Genomic DNA, 19,548 nt, shown 5'->3' with positions numbered 1-19,548 from the left:
TTTATCTAATGAAAAACACCTCTTCAAACATTTCGTAAATAAATAAAACAATCACTGTATAAATATTACATCTAAAAGAAAAAAAAAACCCTCTTAAAGTTCAACCTCACATTTAAAAACAAAGACGATAATAAAAATCTCTAAATAAAAAACAAAGGTACACCAAATAAGGATCTGTTCAAAGATGATACTGCATTAGTTCGAAAAAACGTAAGGAATGAAAGAAGGAATTAAAGGAAAAAAGGATGACATTATGAACATATAAGAGACAGATTTCTAGCCAGATTCAATCAATAAATAAAATGGAAGAACAAAACAATAGGCACAGCACATGGATTTTATGGGGCAAATAGCAACCTTTGTATCGTTCACCAGAATGTCCACTATAAGCACCGATACGCAATGAAGATGAAAAAAAAGACAAATTTACAAGAGTAAAAGGTAAGGGCATAGCGCAAGGAAGTTTTAGGGCATAACTGATGCCCATGTTCTTTACCATTTTATGTTACCGTTGCAATGGTGAGAGATTCCATTGCTACCATTGCTATGCACCTCTTTGCACTTCAGGTTAACTTGGTTTACTCCCCATATGCGAATGGTACGATCATCACTGGCTGATGCTAACATGTGTGGGTTTGTCGGGTTCCAGCTGACACAGTTTACGGCACCAGAATGCCCTGGTAAAGCCCAGATCAGGTCCCCAGTGTTCCGATGCCAAATGTATACCTGATGTTTGGGCCCGCCAAACAGGTCATCAGAGAATTTTACTATACAAGTGCTTTGAAAAAAATTTGTGTTCGTAAAAGCAACATGACAACATATGCTCTAGTTTGGATGTGAACCTATTTGAATATTCAGGCTTCATTAATTATATACACCAATCATCATCATGATGCCGTGTTTTCTTGGCGTGTATATGTTCATTTTCAATTTAGTCTATAAAAGAATAAGAATCATATCAAATTGGTCAGGGATGAAGTAATTGAGTATTGTCATCTGATAAAGAAGTAAATTTCATACCTGTGAATCTTCACTTCCACTGGCAATGAAAGCTTGTTCAAACCCACCAAAGCAAGAGGTTACCAAAAACCGGCTGCGCTTATGACCTCTGTACTTGATGATTAGTTCCGGATCCTCCAGTATGCTCCACAAATGTATCTCTTGATTTATTAGATTTACTAACAAGTATTTATCATCTTTTGATAATGAGAACGAAGTAATTATTTGATCCTCTTCAATCAGTTGCTCAAGTTTGGTTTCCTTATCAAGCAACAAAATACCAGTTTCTCTACACAATATTATGATCCGTTTGCCATCCTTTGTTACAGCCATATCAGAGGTCTTAGTTGTTCTCTGCCCTTTCCAACATTCGATTTCTTTCCCATCCAAATCCCACATACAAATGGTCTTGTCTGATACTCCTGTAAAAAAGTGTTCTCCATCTGGAAACCAACCACAGGAAATTAGGCCAAGTCCACTTTTGCCATAGATATGGAGACAATTTCCGGTGTGGACATCCCATCGCCGAACATTTTCTTCCAGTCCACATGTGAGAAGCTGCTTGTCATCAGGGCTCCATGCAACCATTGTAACAGGTCTATCATGACCATTTAGTGTATGCTTCAACAAGACTCCCCCATCTTCATGAACCTAAAAGGTCATGTGATAAGAGTACTTCCTTAGCAAAGGTTAGCATATGCTAAATTCCTTCCATGAATGTTAAACAGATACTTGTCTTCCATAACATTATTAAGGATTTACCTAATTCAAGGAATTAATAAAGGAGAAAGGCACCCTTAATATTTCAGAAGCTAGCATCTATATATTTTTAGGCAAATAAGTTTCACTAGATCAGTAGAAGGAGAGCAATGGATTTGACAAATTTGAGTGAATCAACTTTACAATCAAAGACCATGGTTCATCATTGAAAGAACTATATTTTACAAAATTCTTAAAGTGCCACCAAGTAGAACGTGAGAGATTTGCAGAAATTTTCAGATCAAGAAAGAAATCAGGGTTTTAGCGTGTCCATATCAACTCAAATAATCAGAGGAACTAACACATTACCATGACACTAAATGCTACCTATGATCTAGAATGAGTTTGAAAGAATCTGGTTTTCCTTTTCTTCATATCAAGTTCTAACAAACAGTCAAATAGGATGGTCTTTGCGTCGAATTATTTAACACAAATCCTCATCCTATAAAGCATTTCTTGATAAACACTAGCTTGTCTAAATTAAATCACAAGACTACACCCATGAATGTGCAACTTGAAAACAAATGGGCACACTAATATACCCTTACCATACCAGAAGCAAGCTGTACTTGAAATAATATGTTTTAGATTTTAAAAAAACAGTTTTTAGTCCTACAAATACATGCAAACTTTAAGAAGAAAATTATATCTATCAGGGGAGAAAATCCTCCCATTAAGAAAATTACTTTACCTCCCATATAATTGCAGTTTTGTCAATTGATGATGATGCAAGAAATCTACCATTATTTGAGAATTGTATGAACCACACTTCATCATTGTGCGCCTGCAATACCTGTTTTTTTTTCCCAGGATAAACAACATTAGTAGAAGGCTATAATAGACTTCCAATCACAAGAAAAGGAAAAGAAAAAAAAAATAAAAAGGGAATGCCTGATTGACAGCTAAACTAGTAAAAACAAGATCAGAACACCTGGTATAATTCACACAACAACAAAAGTATACTTCATAAATAAGTCATCTCCCTTCAGTAAAGTAGTCTCTATTGTTGCTAGCAGTGGAATTAATAATTAAATTGTAGGCTATGTTCATGGAAAGCAACACTGACTAACAAAAATACAAATCATGCTTCAGACAAACATCAATGAAATGAAGAACTTGGAAGTCATGGCAAATGTAAAGTTAACTAAAGCTTGAGTTAATAAACACCACAAAGTAAAGATAGAATTAGAACTCAAAAACTAATCTGTTAAAGTTGGAAGTTTTGATAAAATAGAACGATTCAATCATTGTGTCAAGATTAAGGGCATGTCAAAGAGAGTAAAAATTTATTTGGAAAAGCATTAACCTGCGCTGTTCGAGAAGGTATTTGGTCTTTCCCACAGTGATGATCAACAAACAATGACAATGAACTATCCAAAGCATTGTGGAGATAACAAGCATTTCGTTGTACATTGAGTGCCTGCTCAACCAAATGCTCCAGCCTCCTCTCAGGAATCATAACACTAGGGGGGAGTAATTTTTGCAGTTCCTGCAGAAGCTCCCATCTTGAATTTGTAGCCTCGCCACTCAGATTGTCGAACCCTAACAAACCATGCTGAGAGGGAGAAATCATACAACTGCAAAGTTCATGCATCCGCTTTTTGTCAATGTTAAGAGGGGCAATCTCATATCTCAACGTATTTATGGCATCCATGACCTTATCCTTCTCAACAAGTTCTAAGAACTTCCGCTCCAAAATCTTAAAAGAGGCAGATCTCAAAATATTGTCATCTGAAAGACCTATCTTTTGCAAAGCAGCCACACTTCCATCCCAGTTTCCATCAAGTACTTGTTTTCTGAACAGTTTTACAGCAGCTGAATGCATATGTATTCCAGATTCTTCTTCCAAGAGTGCTCCAGTTCCCTCATAACCAAGAGAATAAAGAGCCTTGGTGATGATCCTTACAAATTCCACCCTTTTAATGAGTCCTTTAGAGCCAACCATATCTTCATTCCCTTGGGATGGCAAATGCCTGGCCATTAGACCACCCAAAGGACCTGTGGGCTCTAAAGGAGACAGAGTATTTGAAAGACTCCCCAATTCTAATGAGGACACTTTCACACGTTTTGAGGGTGGTTCATCAACGTCTACACCTCCCATGAAAGGATGGAATCAGCCCATATATATTTGAAAACAACAGATGAATTTTAGCTGAAGAAGAATGGCTTCAGTAGAAACTGACTGTATGTAAAAATCTTCCCTGCATAAAGTAATAAACAAATTAATGATCTAACCAAGTGCAACAACTTAGCTTAATGTCCAGCAGGCTAATGCAAATAAGCAATCATAAGCAAAAACTAATGACGCTAAGAAAGAAAAGAAAATGGAAAAGCAAAAGATCACAATTCACATGCATAATCTAGCAAAAACATAAAACATGAAATAATACTTTATTAATTAGAAGATACTATCAATATCGCTCAAGTCCTTGTGATATTTTGATGCATAAATTTTTTATCAAGAAATAACAGAAACAGTACCAGCATGCTTCTTAAAGAATGACCTATTAGCTCAATTGGCAAACACCATTTGGCCAACGACAGCACTTATTTGGTTGGGTTTGACCGTGTTTGGCAAACAACTGGAGATTTAACCAGAGATTTGTAATACTGATACAGATTGTCGAAGTTGAAGTAGGATTAAACAATGGATTTAGTTTATTAAATAAAGAAATCATATTACACTTCCTTTCAAAGTTGGGCTTTCTAAGAGTAAAACCTATGTCAATTCAAATTAGTCATTTGACCATATCATGCTCCAAACCTGCTAAATACTAGGGCTAAATGTGCTGCTCCAATTTACCTAAAAATGACAAGGAAGAAAAATACAAACACAGTTTATGATTTGCATACTGATCCAAGCGAAGTTATACTAAACACAACAAATTTCCATAACAGTAGAAATTTCACCAACATCTAGGACACGACTGCTAATGAACAAATAGCACATTGGCCAAATGATCCAAAATTTACATGATGATACATAACACACGAAAATGTCGCATTCAAATCATCAATCAACAAGTAACATAATATCCATGCAAATGATGACTCTGAATACTCCATTCAGAGTTATTTGCACCAATAAGATACTAATCAATTGCATAACCTAACCTCTAGTCAGACCATAAATTAGACACATAAAGCACAGCCTAACTATTCTCTTCTCATACCAAATAATCAGAATATACCAAAAAAGCACATTTCAGGCCAGCCACAAAACCTTCAGCCTTCCAGGTACAGGCTATCATATTAGAGTTTGCCGGTTTATGCCTCAATTTCAAAGTCATCAGTGTCTGCATGCCAAACAAGATATCCTCCACGTTATTATCCAGGAACCAGTAAATTAATAACAGTCTGTTAAGGACCACTAGATGCATGAAATGCAGCAAAACACATTTGATTTCTATGGTATTGACAATGCAATTGAACAGTTGAAGAACAAGAAACCTATTGAGAAAAATTCTCCAAACGTGTAAAAAATAGTCATCATATTCTTCCATCCGAAAAAACAAAAACCACAATGATCAGGATGAAAGCTCGTCAAATCAATTGCTAAGCTATTTTCCACCTAACCAAAAAATTATGGGATGAAATTTCTTCATTATCCAGCAAAATATCCAAAAACTACATTAAAGCCAGCATGCAAAGACATTCAAGTTCATGGACAGAGTAAACAGTTCATATTCTTATCCACGCGCGAGCGCGCACACACACACACACACAAATATATAGAATTTAATAAAATAAACAACAAGAGGATTTGATTTCCAGATTCACATAATCTGTAACCACATTATCCTCCATGTTCCTGTCACTTATTGCTCCTCCACAGGTCCATGGCTGTTTACCCGGCAATCACATTAAACAAGCATTGCTTTCCAAATATAACAAGATATTTGGGGAAAAAATGAACAAGCAGGCCAACTGATGATCAGACAAACAAAAACCATGAATAATAGATTTTTTTAAAAAAAAAAAACTTTCAACATAATTAAGATCAAAAATGGAAGTTCCAGATCATTGCAGCAAACACAGACAAGGATAATCTAACACAACTACAAAGCATCTCTCAACTCACATCTTCAATCTCTAAAAACGTGAACAGATTAGAGAAACCATTGTTAGAATCCAGCATTAACACTAGAAGACCATCAGAAACAACCCAAAGATATCAACTTGTGATCAGTAAAAGGATCACTACCTCAGCAAAACCTCAAAGAACCTATGCGGCGCTCCCAAACCCAATCCACAGTACCCATACCGCCGCTCCTGCAAAACAAGATCCAAAATCCAATCTATTTCACAAAAATTAACATAAACCCACAAAATGGCAGCCAAAAAAAAAACCAATCCAAAACTCTAACCGGCTAAACCTCCAGGGAAAAAGAAAAAAAGAAAACCCTAAATCCACCAAAATGGTGAAAAATCGCAATCTCAATTAAGCACCCAAATCCAACCTCAACGAGCTCCTCTACCACCGGATCGGCATGCGTCCACGTCCAAGCTCACTCCACCGCCACAACACAAAGATCAAAAATCACAGACAAAAACCAATCCGATCTGAGAAAAAATCCAGCACGGATCAGTGAAGCTCGAGCCAGTGTTCCTCATCAACGCTCAGCACATCTCCCAAGATGGTTCCCGTCGGAGCGTGGATCGGCTCAAAGATATACAAGCCAAGAAGAAAGAAAGAGGATGGGAAGGTAAAGTACCTTCAGAGGATGGATGGAGACGATGACTTCACCGCCGCCGGAGCTCGCCGGAATCGGAGGAGAAGAGAGAATGGAGAGATGAAGGAGAGATGGGAAAGAGAGTTTGCTCTCATGAAAATGCTTATATACTATCAATATTATATCTATTTTTTTATATATTATATTTAATTTATAGATAAATTTGAGGGATTTTTGCAATTTAACCCTTTCAAAACCAGCAAATAATATTGGTCTAAATGGGTTGAAAAAGTTTGAAATTAATTAGATTAATTTTTATTATTTTTACTATATCTATTTTTTTGTATATAATTTATAGATAGATTTGAGAGATTTTTGCAATTTAACCCTTTCAAAACCAGCAAATAATATGGGTCTAAATGTGTTGAAAAAGTTTGAAATTAATTAGATTAATTTTTTTTATTTTTACTGTATCTATTTTTTTTGTATATAATTTATATATAGATTTGAGAGATTTTTTCAATTTAACCCTTTCAAAACCAGCAAATAATATGGGTCTAAATGGGTTGAAAAAGTTTGAAATTAATTAGATTAATTTTTATTATTTTTACTAAATCTATTTTTTTATATATAATTTATAGATAGATTTGAGAGATTTTTGCAATTCAACCCTTTTAAAACCAGCAAATAATATGGATCTAAATGTATTGAAAAAGTTTGAAATTAATTATATTAATTTTTTTTTACTATATCTATTTTTTTGTATATAATTTATAGATAGATTTGAGAGATTTTTGCAATTCAACCCTTTTAAAACCAGCAAATAATATGGATCTAAATGTATTGAAAAAAAGTTTGAAATTAATTAGATTAAATACTATATCTATTTTTTTGTATATAATTTATAGATAGATTTGAGAGATTTTTGCAATTTAACCCTTTCAAAACCAGCAAATAATATGGGTCTAAATGTGTTGAAAAAGTTTGAAATTAATTAGATTAATTTTTTTAAAAAAAAATTGATAGTAGAGTATCAATACTATATCTATTTTTTTACATTATTGTATATTTTATAGATAAAATTTGATGAAATTTTTTGCAATTTAACCCTTTCAAAAGTAGAAAATAATATGGGACTACATAGGATTGAAAATTTTGAAATTAATTAGATTAATTTTTTTTTTATTTTGATAGTATAGTATCAATACTATATCTATTTTTTTACATTATTATATATTTTATAGATAAAAATTTGAGGGATTTTTGCAATTTAACCCTTTCAAAATCAGCAAATAATATGGGACTACATGGATTGAAAAAGTTTGAAATTAATTAGATTAATAACTTTATTTTTTTATTTTAATTTTTGATAGCATACTATCAATACTATATCTATTTTTTTTATATTTATATAATTTATAGATAGATTTGAGGGATTCTTGCAATTTAACGCGTTTCAAAACAAGCAAATAATATGGGACTAAATGGATTGGAAAGGTCTGAAATTAATCATCTTAAATTTTTTATTTTTGTTTAAATTTTGATAGTTGCTTACTTGTTAATTGATATTTATTAAATTTCAAATTTTAATTTATTGTATACTTTAATTAATATATAATGTAAATGTTTTGAGTATTTTGTATTTTTGTAAAAAAATTTAAAATATATCTTTTAGTTTATAGTGATTAATTAGAAAAACAATAGTTTAGATATAATTTTTGGTTTATGATGTAATATATACTAAGAAATTTAGACATTTTTAAATAATTTTAATTTTGTATGTCACTTTTACAATTATGCCCAATGACTAGATTTTATTATCTATAAAGTCCTCAATAATCAAATTGAATCATTTCAAGCGGACCTACTCTCATAATCATTCTGTAAATCATGAAAAGTGGAAGGATTTTTAGTACAATTTTTCTTGAACTAATGAAAATTTAGGCATAAATTAATTCAACCACTTGAATTGAATAAAATAAAAAGCATTTTGAGATTGAGTCATGATATCCGGAGACAGTGGGCCTCATGAGAACCATGACATATTCTATTAATTTTAGAAAAATTTAAAACCAAATTTATAACACAAATACATTCTTATCATAATTTCTTTTCAAGTTAAAATTTTTTTACTTTAAATAATCTAGAAAATTTGCATATACACCCTGTGAAGTATATATTTACATTGCTATTAAAAAAAATGCTATTTGTTTATATACCTTTGTGATTTTAAACCAATAAAAAAATAATAATAATAATAATAATAATAATAATAATAATAATAACATCATAGAATCACTTGTTCCTCGTTGCATTACAACTTAGATGATGAGATTCGTAAGAAAAATGAGAGTACAGAGGTATTTCAAAAATAAAACTCAACTTTTAACCATTAGAGGTATATTCATAAATTTGAATTTTACAATGGTGTATACAAATTATGTATTGTTTAGGGGTTTATACAAGAATTCTTCCAACCACTACTTCATGTGATAACAAATAGAGATGGCAAATCCCAACCCATGCCGCAGTTTCCTCCCATAGTTTTCGCCTGTAGTTTTCAACCTGATCTGCCAAAAAACAGGGATGGCAAATCCCACCCTGTCATGCGGTTTCCTCCAGTAATTTTTGTAATTTGCCCAACAAAAAGGAATGCAAATCCCACTCCTCTCCATAGTTTTCTCCCGTAATTTTCACCACGATCAGCTTAGTGGTTTTTTTTTTAAAAAAAAGAAAAACAGAGACAGCCAATGACCATTTGGTATATTGGCATCGGGTCACTTGCGTAAGGTGTTCGCCTCGAGTGTCAAGCGTAGCTCTCCGAGTTCGATCCCCATCTCACGCAAGGTGAGGGTACGATTCGGCGATGAGCGCGGCCCCCCTACGTGTTCATCCCTGGGTTCCGGCATTTGTTCCCTTTCTCAAAAAAGTATATATTAGATATATTTTAGAGTTCCATGATTTTATTTTTAATGTTTTTATTTTACTAATAGTTAAATATTTTTATAAATAATAATAATAATAACAATAACAACAATGGGCAAAATGTGAGGAAAAACAATGGTAACTATTGTGGTACTACTTAGACAAAGAGAAGCATGACACAAAAACAAGAGATGGTTTAATGGAGGTGGTGGTGGTTGAAGCAATCTCTATCCGGCCTAGGGATGGCAACGGTAGGGTATATATAAGGTATGCCAAAACCTTTTACCCGTACCTGTAATCCTTATCTCATACAAGTACTCTCCATGGTACAAAAAATCATACCCTACCCGTTGCTCAAAGTATCGAATTAAATTTAAATAATAATAATAATAATAATAATACAATATTTAAACACATATCCATAAATTCAAAATTACATATTGATATATATATTTGTTTATCTTAAATTATATAATCACAAAAAAGTTATACGTAACAAATTAATTTATACAAAATAAGAAGTTTGTAGATTTTCATTGGCGTCTATTTATGATTTAATGGTAATTCTACATTTTTTTTGTTTATGTTTAACTATCTTGGTTTTTGTTTTAAATTTTTTCATATATCTACTATTTATATTTTATATAGTTTCAAATTTTATAAATGTCTAGTGAGATTTTGAATATAAAAAACATTATAAGTAATTTTCATAATCAATTGATTATGCTATACAATACATATAATGTTAAGATGCTATTGATATATATTTTCATAATCATATAATGTTTAATTTTTTAAAATTTAATTGTGATTCTTAATATTTATATCAAAAAATATTATGATATATCAAATATAAATATAAAAATTAAATAAAATTTAAAACAATATATTAAGAGAAAATTTAAAGTATTATTTTCAAATTAATCATAATGAAAAATGCATCTTGAGTAAATTGTGGGTAAATGTTTAGCTTAATAAAAAAATTTTATATATATATATATATATATATAGGGCAAGGGTACGGGTACAGGTAAAATCCATACCCTCTTCAACGGATAGGGGTACGGGTAGGGTAGGAGCATATCCTTACCCGAACCGTACCCACTCAAAAAAATAACGTGTAATACCCTTATCCGTACTGTACCCTCTTTGACCAGGTACATGTACGAGTATACCTATTAGGTAGGGTATAAATTGTCATCTCTAACCCCGCCTTGTCCTATTGTCATCCCTAAATTAACAAAACAAAAACATAAACAGAGAACATAGGACAATAAGTAAAGGGTAATTTCAAAATAAAAAACAAGATTAACTTTCATATACCTGAATTTTTTAGGTTCAAATGCAAATTTTGTTCTCACTTAGGGTCATAAATGCACATTTCTCTAACTAGGGGTGTAAATGATACACCTCTATCCGCAAGCTATTTAGGCTCGACCGCGACCGAGCCGAGTTCGAGTATTGTGATACTTAACTCGAGTGCTCGTGAGCCTAATCGAGCATATATGTATATATATAATATTCGATTTATCATTTATTTGATGAAAATCAAAGGGAAAAACTTTCGAACTCGAGCATAATATTATTGATCATGTTCAACCTTTTCGAGCTTAGTCGAGCGAGCATGAGTAGCTCGATTTGTGTTCCAAGTCGAGCTCGAGCTAAATGAATACTCGATCAAGCTTGAGTCGAGTATTGAGTACCGAATTCTCAGTCGAGCTCAATCGATTACACCCCTATACCTACCAACAATTATTTATTCAAACAAAAAAGAAATATTGATTTTTACTTTTGTAGGGGCATCAATAAAAATATTCACACAAATATAAAAAAAGCAAAAACAATCAGCCAGTTACTTTCACAGTTTCACCATAATCCAATGAGTGATATTCATCTGCATTTGATTATTAAATTTCCACTGTCAATGTATAAAAATAACAAATGATCTGTAGCTCTCTATCCTTTGAACTGCCTAAACATCAAATATCAATCTGCAAAAAAAATTGCAGTAGAATTGGAAGCTCTTTTCTCCTACTTTTAAAAACCGGCATTCTCGATCTGCAATACGATATTCAATCGAATCGACACGATTAAGAATTAAGATGCCGTCAACAAGGATTGTCCGTAACCATTCCGATGATTTTTCTGCCATTGCCATGCAATTCGAAGGCTCTTTTCAAGATCAGTGTACTGAGCTGTCCAGTTGAGCTCGCGGTTGATCTTCGAAAGGATCACTGTAAACTTCGGCGTAATCTCCAGGACGGCGATCAAGGTACTCGACTTTAATGTCGACTCCAGTTGCTTTCTTGCATGCTTTTACAAACTCATTCACTGATCGGCCTGAAAAATATTTGCAGTATTTCGTACCTTTAAATGGAACTACTTAGTTTCTTTTCTGAGACATGTATTGATGGTTACCTTTTCCGGTGCCGACGTTGTATATTCCTACTTTCTTCGGTTCAGCTTTGGCTAAGGCTTTGACGTGAGCATCGACAAGATCGGTGACGTCAATGTAGTCTCTCACACAAGTTCCATCAGTTGTTGGATAGTCTTTTCCTTTAACCTACGAAGAAGTAAAGAAATAGAATTGCATTTCTATTAGAATCTTAAATATTATAAGTTCAACCGAAAGAAGAGTGAGTACCTTTAACCCTGAAATAATTCCCGATGCTGCATCGAAGCATGCACCGGATATACGACCATGTTCCCGTAATTCGGGTCTCGGGGCCTCTCCTAACCTTCCCTCTGGATCTGATCCAATGACATTGAAATATCTAATAATAATGGGAAACTAAAATTAATATCTGGTGACTGTCGGAGATAAATTGAATACCATATGCAAGAAGCAAAAAACCTTAAGATCATGACAGCCATATCCGATTTCTTTGAGAAATCTAAAATGATGTCCTCTGCCATTTTTTTCGCCTTGCCGTACGGGTTAATTGGATGCTGCATATGAATATAATATAAAGATGTTTACATTATCGCTAACTTTCAGCAAAGAAAACAAATGCAATATGTTATCAAACCAACCTGAGGAGTTTTTTCGGTGATGGGCATTTTTTCAGGTTCACCATATGTGGCACATGTGCTGGAGTAAATCAAAGTTTTAACGTTGTTCGCCGCCATAGCTTCCAGAACAATCAGAGTGTTTGCAGTGATATTGTGGTAATACCTATTCATGTTCAATAAGTAAAATTTAAGGAATGTAATTTCAGAAGAAAATAACATAGTGTAACTCTACATTGCAATAGACAATTATGATCTCCGAGGCCAACAAAATGAACAGAAATAACATTTATGCTTGAGGGTGGTCTGTGGGATTTCCGTAAAACAGATGGAACAATCTGTATGTAGTGTCTGAGCATTTGACACTTGATACAGAATGTCACAGTAAAAAGATATAACTGAAAGAAAGTAATACTCTTTTCTCTGTACAGCAAATTTTGCATTAGAAATATCCGAATGTAGTGTGGATTAAAAGTTTGTCATGATTTCAAGCAGCAAATCAGTTCAGCCACAATCAAGATTGATTAGTAATTTCCCTTTTTATTACCAGGCTGGTTGCCGGTTCGAGATGATAACTGTAAACTCAAGCAAACATATGGAAAAGAGATACATATAGTATACATACCGAAGAGGTTCTAGGGTACTCTCTCCAACATAAGCAACAGCAGCAAAATGCATGACAGCATCAAATGCATTCTCTGCAAATATTTGTTTAACCTGAGGAATATGTTAAAGAACAAAATAGCCTTCCACCCCTAAATAATTTCGGTAAACAAAAAGAAAGGACATTGAAATTCAATCAATCAGGATACGGCTTGTGCATCTCCTAAATCTGCATAAATGAACTGTAGTCTACCGGGCTCGGGAAATTGCTTTTGGAGGACCTTCACAGCGCCCATGTTTCCTCTTGAAAGATTATCCTGCAACATTGTCAGAACAAAAAAAAAACATGGTTATCCTACGAACATATTCTTGTCGTTTCTTGTCGCCTTTGATATTTATCAGATTCAAATCGGGGTATTTACCACTATGGTTACTCGATATGAGTCCTTTAGGAGACGAAGTGTGGCATGGGAACCAATATAGCCAGCACCACCAGTAACTAAGACATGCGTTACCCCAGGTTCATGCCGAGAGAACTGGAAAATTATGAAAGAGAAATAATTTTAAGTTGTGCAAGAAAAAAAAACAAAGAATAGATGAAATTTATAAAAAAAATGTAATTAATTTAGCAATGAGAATATCAAGAGCCTTAATAAATAGGGAAGTGTTTGCAAAGTAAAGGCTTCTAAATTATAAACATATTTCCATCCACAGTTTTCTTTAACTGTAAAATCAAACAGTAAAGACAAACCATCATGCCGAACATCATATGACAGGGATGCTGCATAGACTATAGTTTCAAAAAAAGAAAGATAACCATAATACGATACACTTTTATAAAAAGTTGGAAACCATAAAGTAATGATCTTTGCAAGTTTGTCAATCAATTTAACACAAAAGAGAACATCACATGAGAATGATCAAATAAGCATTGTTAAACCTAGTAAATATACTGCAAGAATGCAATAAGATTAATAACTACATGCATGACGCATTATACAAAAAGATGCTAACTGAAATCAACTTGATATGAGGCTGAGAAAATTTACCGCACTGGTGCTCGAGCTACGGTGAGTAGGAGATTGTTTCAGTGTAATAATGCAAAAGACTATAAGAATAAAAGCTACAAGAATTTTTCCAAGAATATAAGGCTTCCGTCTTTGCGAATAATCCATTCCTGTGAAAAGGAAAAAACAAGATTTAGATACATGAATTAAGAAAGTGATTTGAATATCTAAGAGAACAAAAAGGACATAGGTGTCTTAGAAATAAATATTACAAACCTGAAAATAACCAAGATCTGCCGGACCTTGGCTGACTTCTGGTCCCTGTTTATAGGTATCATGTGAGAAAGAATTCACTATGGAAATCAATGAAAGCGTTGCACAAGTTTATCCTCCCCAACAGCAAATAAAAGCTGTGGGCTTTGATACCTACACAATTAAACAGTAATAAAAGTTATAGCTGTACATTCCAAAGGATCAGCAAATCAACCAAAATTGCAGCAAAGTATTAGATCCACTAATTTCAATAATAGCAAGTTAATTAGAACACACATAAAGGCAAATTTACAGCACACAAAGCACTGAATTTACTGAAATATTATCATCAAATCAAAGTCAACAATTTAAAAGAGACAAAATTCAAAACGAGTCAACAATTTATATAAGGAAAAAAAAAGGAAGAAACTCCAAGAACAAAGAACAGAGACGTAGAAAGAGCAATCAATCAAAACGAGTTGGTTTCGTTAAGTCCGAGAGAGCAAAAGAAACCATAACGTACCAAAGAAAAAACCAAAAAGAAAACATTATCTTGACTACAAATTTTCAATAAAACAAATCAAAATTATACATGTATACTTAAACTGATGCCAAATCAAGATCATAAACCAAACATTAAAGAAATTCAATTAAATTGAACCGAAGGAAAACGGCTGTTTTGAGTAATGAACCACAAAGAAAATAAAAAAAAGGGAAACCTCATCATCTACAAATACAAACCAAAAAATAAATCAAAGAAAACCCATCAAATTGCAGGAAATACGCTTCCTTCGCCATACCTAACATCGAATTAAATAAATATATAAATAAGATGAACAAGAAAATGAAATCAAAGCTCACCATCAAAATCATGAATTCAAAACCATACCAACCATCAAAACAAGTTAAAAATCAAAGAGAACTTATTGGAATTACATCAAAGGCGCTTCCTTTCTCCTACCTCGTAAATGAACAAAATGAAAAAGGAAAAAAATAACACACAAAAAGAGAGAGAGAGAGAGAGAGAGAGAGAGAGAGAGAGAGAGATCAAAGTTGACAGTCAAGCTCATCAGCTCAAAACCATGAAAATCATTCAAACAAGCCCAAAATCCAAAGACAACTATCAAATTACAATAAAGGCGTCACCTTTCACCAATCTCGTAGTTAAAGAAGATGAGTTAAAACCAAAACACAAAACACAAAACACAAGGAGAGAAATCAAAGCTCACCATCAAACTCATGACCTCAAAAACCATAGAAATCATCAAAACAACACCCCAAAATCCAAGCACAACTCTTCAAGTTACATCAAAGACCCTTCCTTTCCCCTACCTCGCAGATAACCAAGATAAAAAACAAAAACAAAAACAAAAACAAACCCCACAAAAAGAGAAAGAGAGAGAGAGAGAGAGAGAGAGATGGACCAAGTCGTGCGCTTTTGAGGGGCTGAGAGCCTGAGAGGAAGAGAGAAGGAGAGAGAGAGGAGTGGAGAAGTAAAGGGAGGAATTTTCTATAAAGATGAAAGTCTGAAATGGCGAGCGTTCCCATGTTCTTCCTGTGAGACCTTCACACCCCCCTCAAAATCAGGGTCTACGTTTCTAACAAAATTAGGATTTTTTTAAATGTTCATTTGTGATTTATTCTTAATAGTTTTTAAATGATAATGTGTATATATGTGTGTGTTTTCTATTTATATTTTCAAACTTCGATTAAAAATTTGATTAAAAAAAAAACTAAGGCAAAAAATATATATATATTTGTCACCCATTTATAAAAAAATAAAACAAATAAATACATAAATAAAATATAGAGAGTTGGAGAGGGTGACTATGATGACTTTGTTACCTGATTGCTGGAGTGGGAAAAAGCACTAGAACCACACTGCTTTGTTGGAATATGGAATTCGAATATATATATATATATATATATATATATATTGTAATTATTATAATAATAATTATTATTATTATTACGCTACGCGTTTAGGTTGTCCAAATTGGAATTGGTTGAGTACTAAGATTTTGTTGAGATGGTATTAATTTTATATTTTAAAATTAGTATATACTATAATATGCATGTATGGTAATCTATGAAATACATACCTATTTAGAAATCAAATTTAGCTGTCTACATATGTGATAAAAAGAAAAATCAAAATTTCAAAAATATTTTTTAAAAGATATATAATATATAAATATTTATTTCCTTGAAAATATGTATCGTCATGTATATCTACCAAAAAAAAATGTTACTAGTTTACTTGTAATAAAAGCAATAATTTGGAAATTTTATTAAAGAAAAATAGTTGTAGGACTAGCTTAGGCTAATTTACAGCTCTAGATTTAATCATATCACAACATAATTAAGAACAAATGCTGGTTAGATTTGTACCTTACTTGGATGATTAGGTCTTCCTTTTGTAAGGAAAATTTGCAAGAAGCCCTTACATTGACTTTTATAAGAACCTTGTATTTCAATTTCTTGACATTTTATTTTTGTCATTTATTACCAAAATATTGTCTCATATCATGTCTTTAAATAATAACACTCATTTATTTCTACCAACGAAAAGATTTATTATTATTATTATTATTATTATTATTATTATTATTATTATTATTATTATTAATTGCACAACAAAAAAAAAACATTATTATTTGTAATGATAAAAAAATTATTAAAAACTTGTAATTTCCCAGTTTTGCAAAATGAAAGAATTTTTAAACTATATTATCTCTTCATCTTAAAATAAATAAATAAATAAATTTTATTAAGAATGTAAACTTTTTCCTATTTGGCAATAGCAACATTAACTTAAAATCACAAAAACCAAATGAAAATTATATATATTTTTATATCTTAAATAACGATTTTACGCTTACCAGATTTTACTCTTACCAGATAAGAAAGAACTAATATCATCAACAATTTTTTCACTTTTTGTTATTTATTAGTTGGAAAACCATATAATTTAAAAACCAAGAAAAATCTCCATCCCTATTTGATAAAATTGGAAAACCACAAAAAAAAAAAAATTTAATTTTTTCAAAATAATATGCTACACTCCTTATAATACAAGAGTTGATCCAAATAAAAAAAAAATTGCATGAATTAAATAAGTGATTTTAAATTTAAATTTTTATATATACAAAAAATAAAAATAAAAATAAAAACTATCAATCTTTTATAGAGTTTTCAGTATCTCGTTCGGACTAGTTTAACTTCGGAAAAAATAAAACTTTAGTGGGTCAAATAATAATAATAATAATAATAATAATAATATACAAATTAAAACCAAATTCACAGTGATTAAAAAGTCTAATCCTTGAAAGTTGAAAGTTCACAAAATACTCAACCAGACTTGTAAGAGATGTATGGCCTCTAAATAACTAATTTTCTTCAAATGATACTCATCATGTCATTTTCCCACTTGATGAGAAGAGAGAGAGAAAAAAAAAATTAGGCAAGAAGATGGCACCAAACAATTTAAAGGACATGTGATTCTTTTAAACAGTTTATCCGTACTTGTTAGCTTTCCACCAATACAAATTGTTCATTTAAATAATTAGATATATCTTAAAAAAACATTCAATAAACATAAAAAAGAAAGCAAAGTGACCCTATGTTCATTATAATATTCATGAAGATGACTTAAAACTTGTACCATTGGCAGTGGTTGATTGGTGATTAAGATAATGAGTTGATTTTAATAGTTAATTGTATACTATATAGAAATAAATTAATATGCTTTGGTTAAACTAAGCTATCCATGAGTGCATGACATCTGTCTGGTTATCCATTTGAATCTTCTGACTATCAATTGAAAACAATTGATCTTTTCAATTGATAGTAACTCATTGATGGAACTTACCAAATCCAATGGAACTTACCAAATCCAATGGAACTTTTTCATCCATTCTATTATTCAATTATTCCCATCTCTCTCTCTCTCTCTCTCTCTCTCTCTCTCTCTCTCTCTCTGTTAATTTTTTTTGACAAGGTGATAAACTATGGCTTTTTATCATTTGGAGTCCAAACTTCAATTTGAAACAAAATAATTACTTAACTTTAATTTTATTTTACTGGGTGATTACCCAAGAGATTTCTATGTATGATGTAGATGCTGAAAATTCTCTGCCGAGACATGACACGACATACTGTCCGCCAATGCTAGCATTAGTTTATTTTGTTTACAAAGAATTTCCAACATCCTATCATAAAAAATAAACCGGATTCCCTAGACTGACTACCTTGTGAAATAAAATTAAAGTTGGATAACTATTTTGATTCAAATTGAAGTTTGAACCTTGAAATAAAAAAAGGTCATAGTTTGGTGCCCTATCAAAAAAATTTACCCATATACATAATCAATGACCCTCTAAAACAAATATTAGAAAATAAAAGGATCTTATTGTATATCTTTAAAATATAAAGATCAAAGTGAAGAATACATCAAAATACATGAACCAAGAATGTACCTTAACCCTATGAAAAAACAGAGTGGAACATGTGTTGTTCCATAACAAAACCAAAATTTAAATTTTAAAGAAAGATCAGAAGGTTTGGATGTTATAAATGAATGTGTTTTGCCATTAGAGACTTTAAAATATAACATTCACTTTAATCACTTTATATGCATGCTAATGTAACAATGCACCATATGGACTCTTTAAACACTAAACATATACATCATTAAAATTATTTTTAATATTTACATGTTTTTTTTAAACAAAATTAAGGGTTGATAAGACATGCAAATGGATTTAATTCAAATAATATATAAAACTAAGGGAAGTTGTCAAATTAGAAGTGTCTTCCTAACTCCCTGTCTCTTTCTAATTAACATTAGATTTTCAAAGTGTGGAAATTGTTGAAGGGTAAAATACAAATATAATTAGAACAAGACATGTTACACAATTGATTTTTGTTTTCCTTCTTTTCTAAGTAAATGGTAAAGTACACAAGCACAATTATTATTATTATTTTCCTTCTTTTCTAAAAGAAGGAAAGAAATCAATTGTGCAACATGTCATGTTCTACAACTAAAATCAAATAATAAAGCAATATGAGAGGCTTTGGATGTTCTAAATTTTCCATTCTAAACATGCATCACTATGTTTTCTAAGAAAAAAAAAAAGTAAAGATAAATACAACAAAGATGACATATAACAGGTACAGATGAACCACATAATACCTCTATTATCATTACATTATTTTGATATAAAATACCCATTTAAGGAAGGAATATATTTCTATTCATGAAAGGAGTATCTTTCCTTCCGCTTATTATATTCTATTAGATTTAAAAATAAATAAATAAA

General features: G+C 31.7%; 2 protein-coding genes across 10 annotated transcripts; both read right to left on the bottom strand.

The window, feature by feature from the left end:
* Positions 1–318: 318 nt before the first annotated feature.
* On the bottom strand, positions 319–6,591 carry LOC120263501 (WD repeat-containing protein 26 homolog). 9 transcript variants are annotated; one of them, XM_039271426.1, is made up of 8 exons: positions 6,474–6,591; positions 6,219–6,321; positions 5,963–6,030; positions 4,932–5,054; positions 3,065–3,959; positions 2,450–2,551; positions 1,021–1,650; positions 319–726 (listed from the first exon to the last, which is right to left on the bottom strand). In XM_039271426.1, exons 5-8 carry the CDS (start codon positions 3,857–3,859, stop codon positions 493–495), a joined length of 1,761 nt encoding a protein of 586 aa, XP_039127360.1. In that variant the 5' UTR covers positions 3,860–3,959; positions 4,932–5,054; positions 5,963–6,030; positions 6,219–6,321; positions 6,474–6,591; the 3' UTR covers positions 319–492. The 9 variants fall into 9 exon arrangements, with proteins under 9 accessions (XP_039127360.1, XP_039127363.1, XP_039127361.1 ...); XM_039271433.1 differs by adding an exon at positions 843–936 and having other exon boundaries at positions 592–726; positions 6,219–6,591; XM_039271429.1 differs by lacking the exon at positions 6,219–6,321.
* Positions 6,592–11,228: 4,637 nt separating this feature from the next.
* LOC120263617 (probable UDP-arabinose 4-epimerase 2) lies at positions 11,229–15,810 on the bottom strand. The gene is given in 12 exon segments (XM_039271580.1): positions 11,229–11,582; positions 11,584–11,696; positions 11,775–11,919; positions 12,001–12,130; positions 12,211–12,305; positions 12,390–12,531; positions 12,991–13,082; positions 13,178–13,285; positions 13,391–13,504; positions 14,018–14,145; positions 14,252–14,401; positions 15,652–15,810. Coding segments are annotated over 10 exon segments (1,194 nt in total). The 5' UTR covers positions 14,144–14,145; positions 14,252–14,401; positions 15,652–15,810; the 3' UTR covers positions 11,229–11,453.
* Between the last annotated feature and the right edge of the window lie 3,738 nt (positions 15,811–19,548).

Source organism: Dioscorea cayenensis, chromosome 6 (genome assembly GCF_009730915.1).
Source record: "Dioscorea cayenensis subsp. rotundata cultivar TDr96_F1 chromosome 6, TDr96_F1_v2_PseudoChromosome.rev07_lg8_w22 25.fasta, whole genome shotgun sequence".
NCBI lineage: Eukaryota > Viridiplantae > Streptophyta > Magnoliopsida > Dioscoreales > Dioscoreaceae > Dioscorea > Dioscorea cayenensis.
This window is presented reverse-complemented; position numbering and strand designations above follow the sequence as displayed.

What these genes read in the sequence shown, in the direction of transcription:
- LOC120263501 (XM_039271426.1), bottom strand. Translation starts at nt 3,859, where the DNA reads ATGGGAGGTGTAGACGTTGATGAACCACCCTCAAAACGTGTGAAAGTG. An exon ending in TACCTTCTCGAACAGCGCAG is followed by an intron (nt 2,552 to 3,064) that starts GTTAATGCTTTT and finishes AAAAAAAAACAG; the next exon opens with GTATTGCAGGCGCACAATGA. An exon ending in GTGGAAGTGAAGATTCACAG is followed by an intron (nt 727 to 1,020) that starts GTATGAAATTTA and finishes CCCAAACATCAG; the next exon opens with GTATACATTTGGCATCGGAA.